The 21,751-nt window shown below is 44.9% G+C and overlaps 1 protein-coding gene across 2 annotated transcripts in view; it reads right to left on the bottom strand.

Moving 5' to 3' along the window:
• Positions 1-21,751, bottom strand: part of Frem1 (FRAS1 related extracellular matrix 1) — a 122,528-nt gene that overhangs the window by 21,171 nt on the left and 79,606 nt on the right. For both annotated transcript variants that reach the window (XM_041652499.1, XM_041652498.1), the window contains 4 exons: positions 17,589-18,000; positions 12,862-13,063; positions 11,762-11,906; positions 2,240-2,369 (listed from right to left, as the gene is read on the bottom strand). In XM_041652499.1, the coding sequence (XP_041508433.1) occupies positions 2,240-2,369; positions 11,762-11,906; positions 12,862-13,063; positions 17,589-18,000 (889 nt within the window). The remainder of the gene's footprint in view (positions 1-2,239; positions 2,370-11,761; positions 11,907-12,861; positions 13,064-17,588; positions 18,001-21,751) is intronic.

The raw sequence follows: 21,751 nt of genomic DNA, 5'->3' as shown, positions 1-21,751 counted from the left end.
ATTTTAAAAATTATAATAAACCATTTTGGGTCCAGACTTTGTGGCATGCTTTAAAAAAAAGTTAACTGGTTACTTCTTCTTTAAAGGTACCCAGTTATTGGAAAAAAGTAGAATAAAGTTTAAAACCCTATTGTTCTCTTTGTTACGAGTGCCGTTTTATTCCATTACGGAGAAGGGGTGGGGGCGCGCAGCCCTGAGAGTCTGTGCGCTGTTAGCCAGCTCGGAGGGCTTCTGAAGGTTCCATGGCACTGAGAGCCCTTAGGCCAGATTAACCAGACGAGTCCTCAGCATTGTTTTCCTGCTGGGAGGAAACCCTCACTCTGCCCCAACATGAACGAGAGCCTTGTGGGGCTGACAAGACCTGGTAAGCAGCTCTGAGAAGGGACTCCACACCTGGGACCACAGCCTTAAAGGCCTTCTCATGGAAGCTGGGAAAACGGAACACTACCCTGGTCTAAAGCGACCGCTGACGGCTGCACTGGGTCCCTGGTCCAGGACTAAAATCTAAAGAGGCATATTTAGGGTGCTGAAGCCATGGCCTTAGATCCCCAATGGGAGCCTACATGTCTGTGGTGATCTTGGAAAAGGCCACTGAATGAGCCCTTGGGTGACCATCGCCAGCAGCTGCTAATTTTGCATATTTTTAAGATGTTGAAGATGGTCAAGACAGCGAAAGGAATGAAGTACCCAACTTGAAGCTCTAAAATGCCCATTCCTGGGGTCTCAGACAATGTTTCTCTTTCCAACCAAGATGCTAATAGGTTAATCGTTCTGTCTAGAAACATCTTGCTGAAGAAGGGATTACCTCCTAGGCTTCTTCCATTTGCTCTTTGTCTGCAATGCCAAGGCTCCCCCTGCACCAGTTTTGCTGGGAAAGGGCAGCCCATTGTACACCTGCATGCACCATATGCTGGAGGTTACATTAGTCTGCATGGGTCTCACACATGCAATTACCCAGTGTTTACCACCACTGCGCTTACAGAATCCTAGGTTGCAAAAGCATGTCTGAGGCAAGGTGTTTGGAAAGACAGGTCGGGCGAAGGGGGACAATCCAAAGAAGGCAAACAGCACAGGGCAAAGAACATCTCTCTCTTCTCAGTCAAGTACTCATAAGAGCTTATGCAAAGTGGCAGGTTATACTCGATATGGAGATGTCCCCAAAACCTCAGGGACTGTCCTTAGTGACGGCCTGCACACTTAGCTGTCAGGCGCATACAACTTACGTAGACTAAGGTCCCATGTAGGTTTTTTTTTTACATGTCGAGATGAATGGTAACATAGACCATAGACCTAAATGCATCACTCAAATATGTGACAATTTCTGGGAAGGCCTAGGAGACTGTTCAAAAGTTACAGTGGGCTAATTCTCTTTTTTCCCCATATCCCTTTCCTGGAATTATGGGAAATGCCAACTTTTCTCCTCTGATAATATAACACCAGCAGGTCCAGGAGACAGAGACCTATATCCACTAGAAAGAAACACCGTGAGTCTGGGTGTGGTCAGGGTTTGGAGGCCTCTTAACTCTTTATCACTAGGACTGTCTGAAATGCCCTCTTGGCCGGGGGCTCTTCTCGTCAGAGTGCGTCGGACTCTCTCCTGTTCTCCACTGAAGCGGATGAACTAGCTCTTCAGGCCTCTCTGAAAGGACCATCTCAAGCTCCTTCAACTCTGCGAGCCACACCTGTGCTCCATTGTATAGGAAGGACAGCAAGTCTGGCCAGAAGTGACAAAGGGAAGGCTCTTATACTTAGGAAGACTGTCCCAAAGTGCCCTTCAGCTTCTGCACAACGTGGATACATCTCAGGGCAGGCTTATGTCTCCTGTTTTACCTTGTCCATTGAGGCAGGGACAGTGATCCTATACTATTCACAGAGGACAACTGGTGTCTGGTACTTGTCTTAGTCACCACATAGAAGCTGTAGACACCTTTCAAGGTGGAATGTAATACAGACCCACTAAGCAGGATACCCGACTTTCTGTGAAATCAAACTTGGAAAGCTAAAGGGTGTGTAGAAAGAGACAGATTTCAAAACCAAAAGCAGATCTGAAAAACTGTTTAGGAATTCACTGAAGGGCTGGGGGACAAAGACGTTGTGTCCTTGGACTCCTCCCCGGCACATAGGGCTACCCCTGCAGTTTGGTTTCCTTGGCAATTCGGAGTTTTTCTAAGAAATCATCAAAGGCACTAACCAACAACATTAAGCTCCATCTCGACAATTTGTATTTTAGAGTTGTTACCTCTATGCCCACAAAGGCAGAATCCATGGAATAGCCCCTTCTGGTAACTTCCAAGGGTAACAAGCCCACATTCTCACAGACCTCGTATTCAGTCTGGAACCATTCAATAAAAGACCACTTCAGCTCCAAGCTGTGCATGAAGAAAAGAGAAACAGTGATCAGAAGCTACCCACAAGAACATCCCTCAGTATCGGCTAGATGGGAGACAGAACACTGAGTACCATCAAGGCAGCAAAGGCGTTTGGGTAACCCATGTCAACGACAGAAATTGCTCACACTTATCTGGAGTGTTGGTTCATGACTAACATTTGTGTTATCTTATTTGATGACCTTATAATGACCTTGGGGGGAATAGAGAAAGTGTTTTTTCAATGAAATACATAAGATTAGAAGATTTCCAAAAGTCCCGTGGTTGTTAGTGACTAGGCAGAGGCTCAAATGTGAGCGTGTCCACCGTGGGTGCAAGCCTGGTCATCTCCCAGTGTCCACCAAAGAGTAGGTTGAGAACCCATGGCTGGTGCTGACAGTCACAGAGCAGGCACACATCCCTCTGTCTACCTTACCTCATCTCTAGATGACTCACACTACAGGGTAACAACGGGGAAAATAGCTGATCTACTCAATTGTTTAGATGACAAGAAAAAGGGTCTATGTGCATTCAGAATGACATAATTCTTTAATAAATTATTTTGAATTATGACTGGCTATATCTGCAAAACCTCTAGGACACAGGGGGCAAACTATATACAGCTGAATGTGATTCATAAACATTCCTGATATATCATGAATAAATCTGACCCTTGATGTAAAATGTCATATCTAATGGTTACCGTCTACAGAACTTAAAAAGAAAGACAGACTAAGGCCAGGAAGTTTCAACAACTAGTGTATCCCCCTTGCAGGGGTCACAGGTCACCGTCAAGTCATACAAAGTTCACCAACAAAATAAACTCAGTGGCACTGATTCTTCCTTAAGGATGACAGGTGAGGGCGATGCGACACTGCAGCATAGACTTACCACAGGGGCTCAAGGTAAGACGTGAGTGTGCTGTACACGTAGTGTGCCTATTTGATAGCTATGAAGCATTGCTCCTGCATCCTATACTTCATAAAAACGACTTGAAAAAAGTATCATTCTATTTAAAATGTTGGTTCATTTGCTGGTATTTGATGCAACCGAATTTAAGTCTAGCATGAAATAGATCAAGAAATAAAAGAAAGCTATGCTTAAGAGTAATAAAATAATAGCCAATGACATGTTACAAGGAATTCCTAAAGGACCCAGGTAAACAAGAAAGCAAAAAAGTGATTCAGGGAGAAGGAGAGGGATAACTGAGAAGCCAGTATTTGCAGACGGATTTGAGCTACACTGAATTCCAAAGCTGAGTTCTGCAGATCCACCCATTGCTGATGCTAACTAACCATTGTCAGGAGGAATCATTGCCACTGGGCAGACCCACATGACCTCAAGGCCCAACACTAAATGCAATTTGATAGCTGATCTAGATCAAGAAGGGGACAATTTAGAGGACTGTTTACTCCAGACCACGGAGGGCCTCTGTGTTTAGATGTGTGTATTATGTGTCTACTGGATGCATATTCTGAAGTAGCTTGATGCCTGTAGGTTAAGACTATCACCAAACAATGTTCTGTCTGTTTTTCTTAAAGCTATTCACTATAAATAATAAATAACCTTTTGAAAAGCCACAAAACTTAACCCAGGCTACAGATTTTCCAGGAAAAAAAAATTTTTAAAGGAGAGCCTTCTATACCCTCAGGGTATATGCAATTTATGTTCTGAATGTGGATATTTGTTTGTTTGTTTGTTTTTACAGTAATGTTCTAGCAAAGCTCCTAGTGTTAAACTCTATGCAAACACCTGTAAAAGAGAGAAAAGATATAACCAATCAGTTTGCCCTGTAAGAATCCATATGAGGGTAGCTTAGGTGGACACTAGGATGCAGGAGCCCATAAGAACAATCTGGGAGTTCTTGTGCAGACAGGTTGGGTTGATGTCCTCACATCTAATGGGCCCTGTTATGACCATTGAGTGAAGTGTGTTCTATGGTCAAAAATGAAGGTTAGCAATGTGGTGAAACACGTCAGATGAGCTTCTCAAGCCAATCGGTAGGAGCCCTGGTCAGTGCTTCTCCACCAAACACTGTGGACCTTAGAGTCAGGTGGTGTGGGTTTTTTTGTTTTGTTTTTATTTAGTTTTTGGTTTGGTTTGGTTTTTCAAGACAGGGTTTCTCTGTGTAGCCCTCGCTATCCTGGAACTCTTTCTGTAGACCAGGCTGGCCTCAAACTTGCAGAGATCTTCCTGCCTCTGCCTCCCGAGTGCTAGGATCAAAGGTGTGTGCCACCAATGCCCAGCATTCAGGTTTATTAAGTCGGGGTGGCAGCCTGGAGTCTGAAAGGTCTAGCATCCCCTTCAATCTTTACACAGTGGATATCATCGACAACTTTATCACGCTTTTCCCATGGTCACAGCCACCCAAACTATCTCCAGACTTTGCAAGTGTCCCCTGGGAGGAAGGACGCCTTCAGCTCAGAGCTCCCATTCTGCAGACACTCAGCACAGCAGAGTAGCTGATTCCAAATGGAAGCTAAATTTCGGTCTCCAACAACCACTTTTGGAAACAGAAGCTCCTGAAACTGGATCATATGCCTTGAAGCTTCTGGTCCCTCTACCACCAAGTGACCTGAAGCAGTCAAACACAAGGAAAGGTCTTTGGACACCTCATTTAACATAGCAGTTTCTTTGCCAAAGTCTAATTTCCTTCGATTGCTTTATCCTGACTTGTGTTTTAATGTATAAGTGTTAGTTTATGTGGCACTAAGCATGCTCCATGGGGAGAGCCTTTGCTTCCTTAGGTACGACACTCACTTGCGGAGTGTGGAAGACACAAAGCGTCACAGAATACTCAACAATGACCCGCTGCTCACTGTACTGTTTCCCGAGCTCAGAGACAGCCAGAAATTCCTTTCCCGGCATCGTCAGCGTCTTTCATTCACCTTGAAAAGAATCGTGGGTTACCTCACTCAGGATAGTGTTTTCTATTTCCATCCATTTGTATGCAAAATTCAAGAAGTCCTTGTTTTTTACTGCTGAGTAATACTCTAATATGTATATATTCCATACTTTCTTCATCCATTCTTCCGTTGAAGGGCATCTAGGTTGTTTCCAGGTTCTGGCTATTACAAACAGTGCTGCCATGAACATAGTTGAGCATATACTTTTGTTGTATGATAGGGCCTCTCTTGGGTATATTCCCAAGAGTGGTATTGCTGGATCCAGGGGTAGGTTGATCCCGAATTTCCTGAGAAACCGAAACACTGCTTTCCAGAGTGGTTGCACAAGTTTGCATTCCCACCAGCAATGGGTGAGTGTACCCCTTTCTCCACAACCTCTCCAGCAAAGGCTATCATTGGTGTTTTTTATTTTCGCCATTCTGACAGGTGTAAGGTGGTATCTTAAAGTTGTCTTGATTTGCATTTCCCTGATCGCTAAGGAAGTTGAGCATGACCTTAAGTGTCTTTTGGCCATTTGAAGTTCTTCTGTTGAGAATTCTCTGTTCAGATCAGTGCCCCACTTTATAATTGGGTTGATTAGCCTTTTACGGTCTAGTTTCTTGAGTTCTTTATATATTTTGGAGATCAAACCTTTGTCAGTAGCAGGGTTGGTGAAGATCTTCTCCCAGTCAGTGGGTTGTCTTTTTGTCAGACCCAAAAAGAGGAACATGGGATGTACTCACTCATATTTGGTTTCTAGCCATAAATAAAGGACATTGAGCTTATAATTCATGTTCCTAGAGAAGCTAAATAAGAAGGTGAATCCAAAGACCAACACATAGGCATCCTCAGGAATATTAACCTTCATCAGGCGATGAAAGGAGACAGAGACAGAGACCCACACGGGAGCACCGGACAGAAATCTCAAGGTCCAAATCAGGAGCAGAAGGAGACGGAGCACGAGCAAGGAACTCAGGACCACGAGGGGTGCACCCACACACTAAGACAATGGGGATGTTCTATTGGGATCTCACCAAGGCCAGCTGGCCTAGGTCTGAAAAAACATGGGATAAATCCGGACTAGCTGAACATAGCGGACAATGAGGAATACTGAGAATTCAAGAACAATTGCAGTGGGTTTTTGATCCTACTGCACGTACTGGCTTTGTGGGAGCCTAGGCAGTTTGGATGCTCACCTTACGAGACCTGGATAGAGGTGGGCAGTCCTTGGGCTTCCCACAGGTCAGGGAACCCTGATTGCTCTTCGAGCAGATGAGGGAGGGGGAATTGATCGGGGGAGGGGGAGGGAAATGGGAAGCGGTTGTGGGGACGAGGCAGAAATCCTTAATAAATAAATAAATTAAAAAAAAAAAAAAGAAAGTAACAAAAAAAAAAAAAAAAAGAAAAGAAAAGAATCGTGGGCCAGAAAATTCTCACATGTTCTTATAATCCCAACTTACTCTGCTCCTTGGCAGTTCTTCTGACCTCGTTAGAGAGAAAGATAGCGCCAACAGAATTGTTCAGCCGCAAAGCGTGGTTTCTGACCCAGGCATGTCTATATTCTCTGAGGTATATTGTAGCTCTCAACACTGGGCACATCTGGAGACAGTGCTAACTGTCACAGTGGCAGAAGGGTGGTCTGGGCAGTTGGTGGGTGGAGCCCAGGGATGCTGCTGAGCAGCTGTGCACAGGACACTGGCCTATAGAGAGAATTACGTTTCCCTACACACCAAGAGTGTCGACACTGAGAGAGTCTGTTTTACAATTTTAAAACAAATCTGTGCTTTCTGTATTTTATTTTGTATCTATTTGATTCATGTATACGAAGGGACACCAAACTGAAAGAGACACTCGGGGCTAGGACATTAGTTCGGGATCTAGGACATCAATCTAGGTTAATAAGAGGGCATTGGCCTCTCCTTGCCTCAGTTTCCTCACTTCTAAAGACAAGTCATACTTCAAAGGAGCTCAGTGAACAACCACGAGTGCTCATTAAGTATGGCCAGCTTCTCCGTAAAAAGGTTTCGTAGAAGCTGAGGTGATGATTAAGTCGTTATTCCTACAACTAGATCGTCGCTTATAACCAGGTAGCGTATGGCTTCAGAAAATTATGCTAAAAAGTATTTTTTTCTAAGCATTCTACCTAAGGTTTATCAACACAGAGATGATGCTATTACTCCCGATAACCTCATACTCTGAACACCTGTGTTTCCAGGTTTTCATTCTCTCCTGTTAGAAGGACGCGGTTAGCCAAGAGGCGGCAGAGAGAGCGGAGAAAAACAGCACATCGGAGCCACGCCTTGCAACCGTTCATTAGTGTGGGAACGCGGTCAGCTCCTCGGTCTCCATAGGCATCAGTTTTCATTATCGTCAAATGAGAAGAGCTGCACTCAAGTCAGATCATTAAAACGAAAACTAGTTAATGTGTGCAAGGCACCTGCACACAGTGGGTGCTTAATAAGTGCCATTTTCTTTCCCTCCCTCTGGGCTTTGCTCCACTTTGGACTGGGGATAAACATGTTAACGCTGGGCTGTGGACGACGACGTGCAGGCATCAGTGAGCGAATGGCTCCAACCTCTCCCCCTACAAGGTGTTTCATAAACGCTGTTTAAATTGTTTAAAGTTTGCCCGATAGAAATTCCTTTCCTTTTACATTTCTTTTGACTTTTCTCTTCTGAGGCCAAGACTTAAACAGAAGAGCTGGGTGCAGTTGCCAAAGAGGACAAGAACCCATGCTCGGAGGAGCCACCGAATGAGAAGGCCCATGGGGACCAACTATTCTTTTGAAGTGAATTCTTTTTCTCTTTCTTTTATTATTTTTTTGGAGGGGTGCATAATAAAGAGGTCCACATGGAACATGTACTAAGAAAATTACATTGGTGTAAGTTGGCTTCAGTTTCTGGTCTACAATGAGTTTCCAATGAGTGCTCCGGGCACTGTGTACTTTGCTCAGGTTCTATAGTTCATTTGGGCAGTCAACTAGAACAGGGAACAGAGCAAGCTTGTGGGTGAGTCATACCAAGGCCAGAGCCAATAAGAGATGAGCTCCCTGAGACCTGGAGGTAAGGGTTCACGTTCAGCATCCACTCTTCCACCAGCTTGGAGATAAATGACTTCAATGAGCCGAGTCTAATTGCCTTATCATCTTTGGAGGATTGTGTTTGAAACACCTAACATGTCGCCTAGAATTTAGGCACCTAGCCAAATCTAAATCTCAAGACAAACATCCGTGGTTGCTCCGTGCTATAAAATCGCTTCTATGTATGACAGGGTCTTCCAAATGCATTCCATGACACATTATCCCCTGCACTAACCCGGATGCAGGAAGGAAGGGAGGAGAGGCGGCTCTGCAGCCTGTTAAGGTAAGATGCACCACACACTGAGCCATCTCTCACAGACTCCCAATCCCATGATTGGCTTGATGGATTTTGGTGTGACATTATTAAACACACTCACCAACTAGCTACCTGCTAGAAAATTGATAAATCTCAAATTGTTCTATGTTTGATGATATAAAACATCTATCGATACTTCAGGACTGAAAATGCAATAGCAAAACACAGCATTTAGCTCGTTGTGAATAACCATATGGACTGTTGTTGGCTTTGTGAGTCACCCTAAAATCAATATCCAATGAGAGACAGGCTTTAACCCACCAAACATTTCAGGGTACTTCTTCAACAGTCAGTGGACCTAACATAAATACGCAGGGGAATTAACACTGGCGGTAAGGACGGCAAGATGCATTTGCTAAGAACTTACAAGTCTTCCATATGTCGGACCTCATTTAACTAAAGCAATTGTAGTTTTCCCCATTGTGCAGATCAGAAAGCTGTTGTGAACATTCACTAGGTGGTGGGACCACAGTGCAGACCTGCTCCATTCCATGTCCAAAGTATAACTCTCTATACTATAATCCCCGGGGCATTAGAAATGGAGGCCACACCAAGGCTGACTGTTATTCATATTTTCACAAAAAAGCAGGTAAACTTAAGGTCCTTGATGGGTAAGTATCCCTTCTTCCTTGCAGCTTAGATTGGCAATGCCACAGGAAAAGAAGGGCTTAGCCAGCTTTAAGAAGGGCGAGGGGAACAGAGCAGGGTTGCAGGTTACCTGGGCTAATGAGGACTGAACCCCAGCTCCCACAGAAGCTTCTGCAGAAGCCTGGAAGTCTCTTCTAGCTTTGTGCCTGGTTCCGTGCCTGCAAATTCTAGATTATGATGGGACCCACCTATGCATGGTTTTGGGGATTAAATGGGTATCATCAAATAGAGCTAAAAATAATGACATTCCAAATGCCTATGATTTCTATTGTAAGAAGGCCCTTGCTGGTAGCTTTATGAAGACAAATCAATATTTAGAATGCTTTTTCTTTTTTAAAAAGTCTCTCTCTGTGTCTCTCTGTCTCTGTCTGTCTCTCTCTCTCTCTCTCTCTCTCTCTCTCTCTCTGTGTGTGTGTGTGTGTGTGTGTGTGTGTGTGTGTGTGTACAGGCACAAAAATGCCATGGCCTTTTGTAGAGATCAGAAGATAACTCTTGAGAGTTGGATCCCAGGAATAAACTCAGGGGGGATCAGGCCTAAACAACAACTTCTAAATTGGGCCACCTTCCTTTGTTACCAGAAAACTGTGTGCTTAGTTTCGGAGTGGGGGATCTACTTGGGTGTAACTACCCCACTCCACTGCGGAGATAAATGCTGAGCAATTTCTACTTCCCTGCCCACTCGAAAGAAAACAACATAAAGCATGTTGGAACCAACTCTGAGTTATTTTTGTATTAGCTGTCTGCAGGCAGTTTGTTCTTCACGGGTTCTAGGCATTTCGAGGCGATAGGAACATCTCCAGCATGGGCCTATGAGAAGTGATCTCTGTGGAGGCAGACACACCAATCTAAAATAGTCTCAGCATACGCGAGAACGCTGCTGGTTACATGATGTAACTTTCACGGTTACCCAAAAACATAAAGCATTTTCACTAAGTGATGTCCTTGCCAACAAAAAGGCGTGGGGAGGGTGTGTGTGCGAGGAAACAGTGTCATTGTGGGGGGACATGCGTCACCCATACCATGCTGGCATGGGCAGAACCAAAGGTTTGCGCTAGCTCAGGGGCGAGTCTGACCAATACTATGTGTTTCAGTAGAACAATTTTTAAGAAGTCTTTAAAGCTGAGTGAAGTCAATTTGTTAACATTTTTAGGACGTAAGTTTAAAATTTTTTTCTTTAAAATAAAGATATTTGTTTGAAAAAGCAAGTCATTGCTATTCATTCTTTAGACTGTGACCCCCAGGAATCAGTTCCTAAGGGGAGGGTGTTTAACCGGGGCAGAGCACATCTTTTAGTTAATAATCTAGGGGTTTTAAGGTGCCTGCTCTTTCTTGCTCTTATCTGCTTTCTAACTCCCAGTGTTGTGAGCCTGGCGTGCGGCAGCCACAGAACCAAAGTGTGATGGGTTAGTTTATAGACCTAGGTAAAGGAGGGTACGTGAATGGAGGCAGGGTCAGATTTCAACTACAGGATGCCAGTTTTTGCTAACAACGACTATAGCACCCTCTGCTGGCGGATGGTGAAACTACATGGCAGGTTGGGGAAAGAAACTGGTACTGAGATATTTCCTCACCAGGCTTCTCTTTCCGTCCACATTTCGTCATAGAGGGAGCAGGGTAGAGATGTGCTCATTTATAGTATTTTATATGCCTCTGATACGGCAAACGCAAAAGTTAGAAGGAATGAGTAACTTCTCTTTGAGCTGTCTGGGAAAAGCAGTAAATAAAGAAAACTATTGCAGCGCCAGAAATGGACGGCTGGGCCTTCACTATGACCATCTGCCAGCCAGTAAATTATTAAAGGTCTATGCCCGAGCAGCATCTGGAAAGGAGGCGCAGACACTGCAGTCACTCTGCTCTGTTAATCTCGTTAATATGCCAATTCGTCCCTGTGATGCTGAGCTTTCTGCACCACATCTATTTCTGTTTCTGAGCACCGCTCAGGACCCGCTCAAGTCTCCTTTTGTTCCCACTATCTTCTCGCCTATAGGGCCTGTTCGCATGCACGGACACCGCTGTGTTTTCTTTCCCTTCTGTAAGAGAATATATCTGGCTGCTCCTTTTTATTTCATCCCACCCCCACCCACCCCATAGCTCGGGAGCCAGTGGCGACTAACACGGTCCTAGAGTGACCTCTGGCTGCCGCATGTACACACGGTCTTCGAGCTCAGGCCTGAAAGCCCTCCAAGAACAACTTCCCAGTGTATGAAAGGAGGTTCATTGACAGGCAAGGAATAAAAGACACTGGTCACTGAACCTTTTACAGTCTTTCAGATCTGGAAAGCTACCAGCTTTTCCATCATCTAGCAACAAGACAACAGAGATCCTTTCTCCAAAATAAATTGCATGAGCATATGAAATAGTCCATCAATTTCCCCTGTTATGCCTGATTCGGAAAAGATTATTTAACTTTCTTAGTGGGATACATTCTAAACACGACATGTAGATCCAATGAATAATTGAAGCTACCTTTGAGGGGTGGCAGTGTTCCCTGCGGGGTCCATGATCTGAAATTCCAGGATATCTGAATTCACTTGCAGAGATGGGTTTATGATGTAAAGAATGGTCTTGCTGCTTAAGTCCTTCTGGCTAAATCGCTCATGGATAAATTCACCTACAAGCAAGAGATAAATGAATCTCACGGATGATTGAATCAGACATCACTTAAGAACTGATAAAACCACCCAGCTGTGTTTTTTGTTGCTGTTGTTGGCTTTTTGTCTTTGTTTTTGTTTTGTTTTGTTTTGAAAGACAACTTTAAGGAATCGTGCAGGACTGGAGATGTAGCTGAGTTGGTTAGAGTACTTGCCTAACAAGCAGGGGAATACCTGAAATCCCGCAGGTGACACCCTGAGAGGAAGAATGATCAGAAGTTCAAGGTCATCCTCAGCTACATACCAAGATCAAGGTCAGCCTGGGCTACGTGAGACCTTGTTTCAAAACAAAATGGCAAAAGTCTATTTTGAAAAGAAATCAACATTATTGCAACTTTATTAAAATTCAAAGCAATGGATTCAAATTCATCTTTAAATTTGCTTTGCTTCAGAGATATTTGCCTTACAGTACTAAACTAGAAAGAAAGGAAATCGGAAATGAATAAAGCCTGTCACCTCTGTGCTATCCCAATTAGTGAGGTATTGTGCTCACTGCCTTCCTCAAGCAGAAATAATAGGCAATCTAGCAAAACCATTAGGGAAAAAAAAACAGATTTTTTTTAAAGGAGCTTTTATCATTTAAGATTCATAGTAGAAGAAAGAAATTAGCCTCCAAAATCAATCTGACCCTGGCACTGTGTTCTGAATATAAAACAAACAGAAAAACAAGCAAAATTAAGCAGCAACAAAATGGTGAACATTTGAGCTTCTGTGGCCTGGGACTCGGTTCTTCTTATAGAGATGAATGTAGAAGGTGCAGCTTCAAGTCCCCATCAGCAACTATATTGATTTAGAAACCGAGTCTATCAGCAAGTCCTGGGAAACACTCATCAAATGGACTTGCACTTAATTGTGTTACTCTCTAGCCCTGGAAGCAACTGGCAGTTTAAAAACAGGGATTAAGATGGAGTGTACCTGTGGTCATGTTCTCCAGACGTCCGTGCAGTGGGCCCCTTAAAATCTTAAAAATGATCTGGTCATCCTCTGTGTCAGGGTCCGACGCCTTCAGCACATGGGAGGTGATGTAAATGCCGTAACAGCCATTTTTCAAGAGCCCCACTTGAGAAGGGGAGTGCAGGCGTGTGATCCGGGGTGCTGCTTTGTCCAGTTGGTCCACCTGAGTCATAGGGAGACATTGTTCAAGGACTTCTTTCCCATGCTACACAGGCTTCAACATGGCATAGTCCTCAGCTCACAGTCCTTCCCCATGCTGCACAGGCTTCTACAATGGTGAAGTCCTCAACTCACAGAATGTGGTCATCTGTTGAGCCTGCTTTGTTCACCGTCTTAATAATCCAAAGACTAGAGCAGAGGCTTGATTTCCACCTTCACCCAGCTTTGCAATTTGTCTGGTGTCTGACTCCCTTTAAACTATTAGCTTGATGATGGAATATACTGTATCTGCCTTGCAACTCACCTCTCTGTCTCTCTCTCTCTGTCTCTGTGTGTATGTGTGTCTGTCTGTCTGTCTCTCTCTCTCTCATTTTGTTTTTGTTTTGCACATGTTTTTGTCCAAATGGCGAAAGTGTTGAATAGAGAAATGGAAATTGTTTACGACAAAAACCACGAATATGATTATCTTTAGACTATGGGTTGTTTTACTGAAGCTGAAGACCACATGACTCAACAGGTGTACTAGATTTTTGAGGGTGGCAGATGGACAAGTAAGGCTGTGGCAGAGATGGAACCCCGAGGGCAAGCAACCTAGCCAGACTGGGTGAACTGGCAAGGTCCATGTTTAACAAGAGAGACCCTCTCTTTGTAAAACAGAGCGGTCAAGGAAGACAGCCGAAGTCAGCCTCTAGACGCGGGATGGACATGCGTGCACACAGGAGGACACAAACATGCTTCTGCATTTATAAACATGCATGCACACACACACACCATCAAACACATATGCTTGCAAAAAAGGTGTATTTATGTTTTCTGGATTTGTTCTAATTGACTATAAAAATGCCTTAATGGATTTGGATCTGCAAATTGTGTGCTGGGACTTTCAGCACTTTGGGGTGTGGCAGGATGTGAGGGGTAAGTGTCCTGATGGTCACCAAGGGAGAGAAGCTCTCCAGCCACAGCAGTGTGGAGGAGGAAAAATGAAAATATACTACACTGTACTAGGATCCTCCAGAAAACGAGGCAATGTAGGGTTGTTGTTTTTATTTTTGAGGTTATATTTCTCTTATAAGTCCAAGTATTATAAAAGTTATAAATGTCTGTTGTGATCAATGCTTTTGAAAACGTATCACTGTCTAGCTTTGGTTCCCTATTATGCCTCTGGCCATATCTGTGTGCTCAGGTATATTAAACATTTTGCTTCTACAAAAGCAGGTGTTTGACTTGGTATACCAGAAGGTTTTAAAATGTTACAGGAAAGAAGACATTTTATTTATAAGGAAGGCTCTGCTCTGTCGTATGATGACTGGAGTTGGATGTAATGAAAATTCTCCCAGACGTGTCAGTCCCATAGAAAGCAACAGCAGGTTCTTTCACCTCCACATAGCCTTGACCCCTTCCCAGGAGGACGCAGATTTTGCATGTGTGCCTATTGGTATCAGCCAAGTACACCTTTCAATTATTCATTTATTTTTACTTTTTACATCCAGAAGATTTCCCCTCAGTTACTTATATACCCACACAGAACCCATTGACCCATGTTTGGGTCATGTATACGGGTATGACAGTCAATAAATACTGACAGAATAGTTCTTGGAAGTAGGACACTGACATTGCTGGCAGGGCTAGTAGCTTCATAAACATCTTCTTGACCCCTCTGCTCTAAGGGACTGGGGGTCCAGGAAATCTGGGAACAAAAATCTTAGACTTTCCCTTAAGTGTTTAGCACAATGTTTGTTTGCTATCGCAATGGACAGCTTGCCTTTGTGATGAAAACCACGCTTTACCACACCCAGCAGACAGCTTCCACAACTTCAGAGAGGGAACAGACTCTTAGGACAGCTTTGTTCTTCGAGGAGCACTGTCCTGAAGGGATCCGCTTCAGTTCTAGCACATTCTCTCTACTCCACCCTCATTTCCATCTCTGAAGTACAGGAAGCAGCTGGGTCTGCAGGTCGAATTGGTAGCTCTTGGGAACTTTCAGAAAATGAACCCACAAGTCTTTTCCAGTGACACTGCAGTGTCTGTGTGCCAGTGACATCGACACCCTCTCCCCAGTGTCCCTGACTCATCCCATTTCCTCAGCATTCACAGTGCCAAAGAATCAGCCACACCCGGAGACCCTGCAGGTTAATCCTGAGCCAAGTGTTCTAGGCTGTAGGCCTAGATGGTCTAGTGACGCGTGTGCTGGTTACTGTTTAGCTTAAAAGACTTGGTAATGTCCACTGGGTGAGCCTTACCCAGTCCGTTGCCAGGCTGGAGAGAAAAGGTTGGGGTTCCCCTAAAGAAATGAGAGCTTCGTCGCTCCACTCCTTAAAGATTCAAGCCTACAGCATCACCTTAGCTGCGAGTCTACTGGCTTGCTTGCACAAAGTATCCTGAGCACGCCAGGGCCTGTAATAGCACGAGGCAATTCCTAAATCCATTTCTGCTTGTGTACCTCTCTGTCTTTCACACACACGCACACACACGCACATACACGCACACACACACACACACACACACACTTTCTGTCACACTCTATTAATCTGTATGGTCTATCTACACAGATACATGGATGCTGTACTCAACACACACACTTTCTATCACATTCTATCAATCTGTGTGGTCTATCTACACAAATATATGGATGCTGTACACAATGCACACACATACACACACACTTTCTATCACTCTATCAATCTGTATTGTCGATCTACACAGATATATGGATACTATACACAACAAACACACACACAGACATTTCTCCGGGGAATCCTATCAGAGGCCAAAAGAGGAAGGAGAAAAATATGATCATCTCACTAGTCAGAGAATATCTTGAAGTAGAGACAAAACCGCGTCTTTGTTGCTGTTGGTTGAAGTGTGTGGAACAGGGTGAACTCCATCCAAGAAGAGTAGATTTAAGAGTTCTGAGAGCCAGAACACACTTGATGTGTTTTGACTAAAAGACGAAAAACACTCTTCCCTCCAAGAATAATTGAGAGTCAACAAACGTGGCAGCGTGGAGCCAGAGGAAGGACACAGAACTTGGAATCCAACAGACTGGATGTCTTTGATCAAATTATTTAACTTCTGATATTTAGTTTCTTCACATATAAAATGCAGACAATAAAGCTTACCACATAAAATGTTTATGAGACTCAAATGAGATTTATGCAAAGTAGGCCTGATCTTTAGATAACAATTTTAAAAAAGTTCTTGTCTTGGCTGTAAAGCATTATAGGCGCTAGAGGACGGGGAGCTGTACTATAAAAAAGGCATCTAGACACGACAGGGCCTCAGCACCCACCAACACAGGGCAGCTGGTTATCTGTACAAGACTGGGCCCAAGTACATTTCATCTTGGGTGAGGGAGGGAGCACAAGGCAACACCACTCCCGGAGGGTCCATTGACAGTTAATAGCTGCTGGGGGAGAGAGAGGACCTTGTTTTCTGCGGTGTAACTGTTAGTAAGTTCCCCATGCCCCAATTTAAACTTAGTGGGTCACATACAGAAAGAAGATGGGGGGTGCGTTGTTGGGGAGGGCAGTGGGCAGGGGAGGGTGATAAAAAGAGAGAATGGGGAAGGAAAAATTAAGATGCATTATAGAGGTGCAGGAAACTGTCTAGGAATTAAAAGGGGGAAAATGTTTGTATCTGCTGCTACGGTTATGACCATCATCAGCTCCTGGGGGATTCTCATGCAGCCTTGTAGGCTTCCACATTTACATGTTTATTTGAAGATCCTTAAAATGCCAGTGGATAAGACGCCTGACTAGGCAGACTACTTAATGATGTAGTTATAGCGATGAATGTCTAGTATGTACTTTAAATATGCTTCAGGCAGTGTGTGAGTGCCTTGGATACCGAATCTTGTCTAATTGTCCCCACAATTCTGCAGGCAGACTTTTCAAAGATTCGGAGGTGTGGTCGTTTGAATAAGGATGGCTCCATAGGCTCCCATATTTGAATGCTTGCTCCCTAGTTGATACACTTATTTAGGAAGGATTAGGGGGCGTGGCTTTGTTGAAGGGGTGGACTTTCGGGTTTCAAAAGTCCACACCAGGTCCAGTCTCACTCTCTCTGTCTTGGGCTTGTGGGTCAGGAGGTACGTTCTCAGCTGCCGCTCTAGTGCCATGCCTACCTGGGGCCATGCTCCCTGCCAGGAAGGTCATGGGTTAAGCCTCTGAAACTGTAAGCAAGCCCCTAATCAAACGCTTTCTTCCATAAGCTGCCTTGATCCCAGTACCGCATCTCAGCAATGGACCAATAACTAAGACGGGGGGCACTGAAGAGTTCATTGTCAGTTTTCCAGATAACAAATGGCAAAAGGGCAACTCAAACCTATGTCTGCCCGACTCTAAGGCCCATGCTTTCCTTCCTTCCTGCCCTTCCACCAATTTTTGAGGTCAGTCCCTAGCAGTCATACTGATGGCCGAGCATGCTGAAGGCTGGGTCTCACTGCCAGGGGTATGGAGGCAAGGAAATACCACTCCCCGAAACGTTTCTCTCCTTATCTCTGGCACAAACTACATGCCAGCCATACTTGCCTGGATGGTGAAGAGAACGGGCTGTTTCCGCACCTTCCCATCCACAACGAAGCCTTGGTTCTTCCTGTCTGTGGCCAGGAAAGTGAAGCCGTCAGCCTGGGAGCCGCCTCCGGAGTGCTGATAGGCCACATCCCTGCTGTCCACATCTTGCTGGGTAAAGTTATGGTGAAGGACTTTCCCCTTCAGGTAGAGGTACCCGTGGCGGGGGAGCTGGACCAGAAGGAAGGTTAGGCTGTCTGGAGGGGTGTCGGGGTCGGTCAGCTGGAGGTGCTCAGTGGACAGGAGGCCCATCGTCCCTTCTGCCAGCCTCAGCCCCTTGTTCCTGGTCACCACAGGCAAGGCCCTGTCCACAGTCTCCAGTGTGATCTCAAATACCCCCTGCTGGGTCTGCAGTCCGTTGCTGATGGTAAATCTGGCAAAGAGAGGCAAGGCAGCCTTCAGCATGGGCTCTTGTGGTACCAACGACTGGAAAGAAACGATAACATACACACCTTTACTAAAGGACACGCTGCACTGGGACCCGAAGGAGAAGACAAGGAGGGCTTTCAGACGAATACCTGCCTGTTATTGAACCAGTTGCTGGGTAACATACAAGCTGACCGTTCTACAGTCAGGAGTATTTCCCCAACACCAATGGCATCCCTCCTATATGAAGCAGGCAAGCTCGGTGCAATCTTTTGTCCTAAAAGGGATTTCCTGCCTTTGTATGATTATCTGAGTAGCTAGGATATATTCATTACTTTTAATTTTGCAATATTTTTTCATGGAATGTAGAAAGCTTAACTTTAAAGACTGATCACTGAACCCCCAGTATAATGAGATACTGGGTAGAATAATTCTTTCTAATGTATATATTTTCATGTTTTTTTTCTTTCTGGTACTGGGTATTTAACCCAGAGATTTACATGCATTAGATTGGCACTCCACCCCTGTGTTACATTCCCAAACATCTTTTTTATTTCTGTAAAAAAGAAATGTCTCTATCTCTGTCTGCCTGCCTCTCTCCTTCTCCTTCCCCCACCCCATGTGTGTGTGTGTGTATGCATGCATACCACAGCACACACGTGAAGCCAACAGACAATCTCCATATCAGCGTCAGGTTATGCCTTCCACTCTATTTGAAACAAAGTCTGTTATTTGCAGCTCTGTATGCCAGGCCAGCGGCCCCACCCCCAAGTTCCCAGGGAGACTTCTGTCTCTATCTCCCATCTTCCCACAGGAATGCTGGGATTACAGATGTACATTACTGCATCCAGCACTGAAAGGTTCTGGCTTTCTTTACTCGGAGCCTCCAGCTTGTACTGTGAGCACTTTTCTTACTGACTGAGCCAAACCTTTTTTTTTGTTGTTGTTGTTTGTTAACTGTTTTGAGACATAGTCTCACTAACTTGCCCAGACTGGCCTTGAACTCACTATGTAGCTTAGTCGGGCCTTGAACTTTGAATCCCCCTGCCTTCATCTCCTGAGTAGTAGGAATGACAGACCTGCACCACCAGGGCCTGGCTAATGGTGACATTTGTAAAAATAGACCACATTATTCAGCCATGTCATATTATAGCCCAGGCTCCTTGCCGGGCCTTCTTATCATGCCTTTGTAAGACAATGGGAGAACAGGCCAGGTCATACCAGATGCTACTCAACAAGATGGCATCATATGAGGCTCTAACCTCCGAGAGTCTACACATGTTTTTCTGCACCTGCTTCATTTGAGGTGTGTAGGGTTGATGATAGACAAGGATCCTTTCCCTTCAGAGAAGAGAAGTGTAGACACGCAGTGGAGGGCGCAGACAGGACGTGTAAACACGCAGTGGAGGGCGCAGACAGGACGTGTAAACACGCAGTGGAGGGCGCAGACAGGAAGTATAGACACATGGTGGAGGGCACAGACAGGAAGCTGGAGGTAGTGCTAGCCCAGGGTGTTGATTCCACACACACTGCTCTCACAGATTTAAGTCAGTAGCTAAACAGCCCACACACAACAAATCAAGAGTTGAGGTACTGCCGGGTGGTGGTGGTGCACACCTTTAATCCCAGCACTCAGGAAGCAGAGGCAGGCAGATCTCTGTGAATTCGAGGCCAGCCTGATCTACAGAGTTTCAGGACAGCTAAAGCTATAAAGAGAAACCCTGCCTCAAAAAACCAACCCCTCCCAAACTCCCCCCACAAAAAAGAAAGAGTTGTAAGTCCCTAAGTACAGTGGCCAACTTTGAAAAGCAAGTTAAAATGGCATGCGTTCTCTTACAATGTCTGCGCTCACAAGCTGGAGTAAATGTTTGCCTTCCAGCAATCACTAAGGTTATTCTACTCCCTGCAGCCAGACACATATCAACATCAGATTCTGATAACATTTCAACATACTATTTCTACTTTAAAGAAATTTAAGAATAGCAAGAACTATACTAGTTAGCTTTCACTGTCTACTTGACATCGCCTAAAATCACCCAAGAAGGGAGTCTCCATTGAGGGACTGTCCAGACCAGGTTGGCCTGTGAGCATGTTTGGGGGGGGGGGCAACTTGATTATAAATTGATGTAGGAGGGTGTGGCTCACTGTGGGCAGCATCATTCCCTGTGCATGTGATCCTAGGCTGTATAATAAAGACAGCTAAGCTTGAGTCTCTGAGAGAGAGCCAGTAAAGGAAGTAGCAACCACACTTGGTTTCTGCTTCATGCTCCTGATTGAGTTTCTGTCCTGACTTCCCTCAATTATGAGTACAAGTCAAATAAGTCCTTTCTTCGTCTAAAGTGCATCTGGTCATGGTGTTTGCAGAGAAAGGAGACTACGAACTTATGTAAATAAGATACAATATTAAAACTCCAAAAAGTCAGAAATTCACTACTGCAAAATGAGATTGACAAATTTGCCCCAGACCAAAGGAACGAAGGTACTGAGAGCTACTGAGAGTAACCTCTTAGCATCCGCTGAAGTATATGCAGGATGCATGCTCCACCGAGGTAAAAGTATGGAGTGTTAACGTACTGGTGCAGACATTTCTAATAATGTATGTCTCTGGAATCTGACATTAAATCATAAAAATCTCTTCGTTTCAACTAGAGAAAGCATGGCATTTATTTTACAAGCCTGACATATTTGACTAGGAAATTCTTTATCCTCCATGGACTGACTCTTGGGCTTCAGTATCTATCTGAGGGTAGAGCCTTTATTCTTGACTAAGAAGGAACCTGAAAGCAGGCTTCCTGGGGCAAAGGACTGAGTGGGGCAGGAGGAGGAAGTATACTTAGCAGAAAGCCCAGGGAGACAGGTTTGGCTGAGCACAGATTTTGATTTGAAGGTGATGCTAAAAGGCCTAGCATGTGTTTTGATCGAATCAACCTTTCCCCCTCCTCTAATTTTCCCTCTATTCCTCCACTAGTTTTCTCTCCCGACTTCATGTGCTCTTCTTAAGCTGAGTTCACTCAGTGGTACCTGGATGTAGGACAGTCGACGAGAGAATGGGTAGCCTCTTAGAGCCGACAGCTGCGACAAAAAGTGACTGTCTCTCCTTCAGCAGCCATCAACTCCTGATGGCTCCTTAGCCAGGGGTGGGACTTCTTGAGCCCCTCCCCAACCATCCTGGTATTCTGACTGGTTTGGTCTAGTGCACATAGTCACATCTGCTGGGAGTCCCTCTGTGCCGTGCCCAGCAAATACCGTGTCACCGCGGTCTTCCGTGACCATTGTCCTGCACCAGTCTGTGATGATGAGGCCTGAGCCATAGGGGAGAGGGATGACGTCAATGTCCTGTTTGGAACTGAGCACTCCACGGTCTTTTATTGCCCACGATTGACTGGTTGCGGGTCTGTGTTAATCACCATCTGTTTGGGGTGTGGCGGGGAGCTCTCTAGCTGTCCATTCTGCCACTACTCCTCAAGTGAAATGGCTCTCTGTTCCCTAACAGATTACAACACAAAATGTGCTTTCTACGGGAGTTTAAACCAGCTATCAATAATAAGGTGAGACCTCAGTGGGTGGTTTATGACTCTGTCCATGAAGCAGAATAATTGTAGCAGGTTTTCCCCTAGGGCCGATGACCTAGCCAGGCAGGATTTGGGGCCGTCATTTGGGGCTCCATTAATTGTACTCTGGTGGATTGGGACTTAAATCCAATCGGAAAGCAACTGGTTACTCCCATAACATCTGTACCACTGTTGTACCTATGGACA

Source organism: Microtus oregoni, unplaced genomic scaffold (assembly GCF_018167655.1).
Source record: "Microtus oregoni isolate MIOR12 unplaced genomic scaffold, Mior012 000005F_ref0000423, whole genome shotgun sequence".
In the NCBI taxonomy this organism is placed as follows: Eukaryota; Metazoa; Chordata; class Mammalia; order Rodentia; family Cricetidae; genus Microtus; species Microtus oregoni.
The sequence above is the reverse complement of the archived record's forward strand: the minus strand, read 5'-3'. Positions and strand labels throughout refer to the sequence as shown.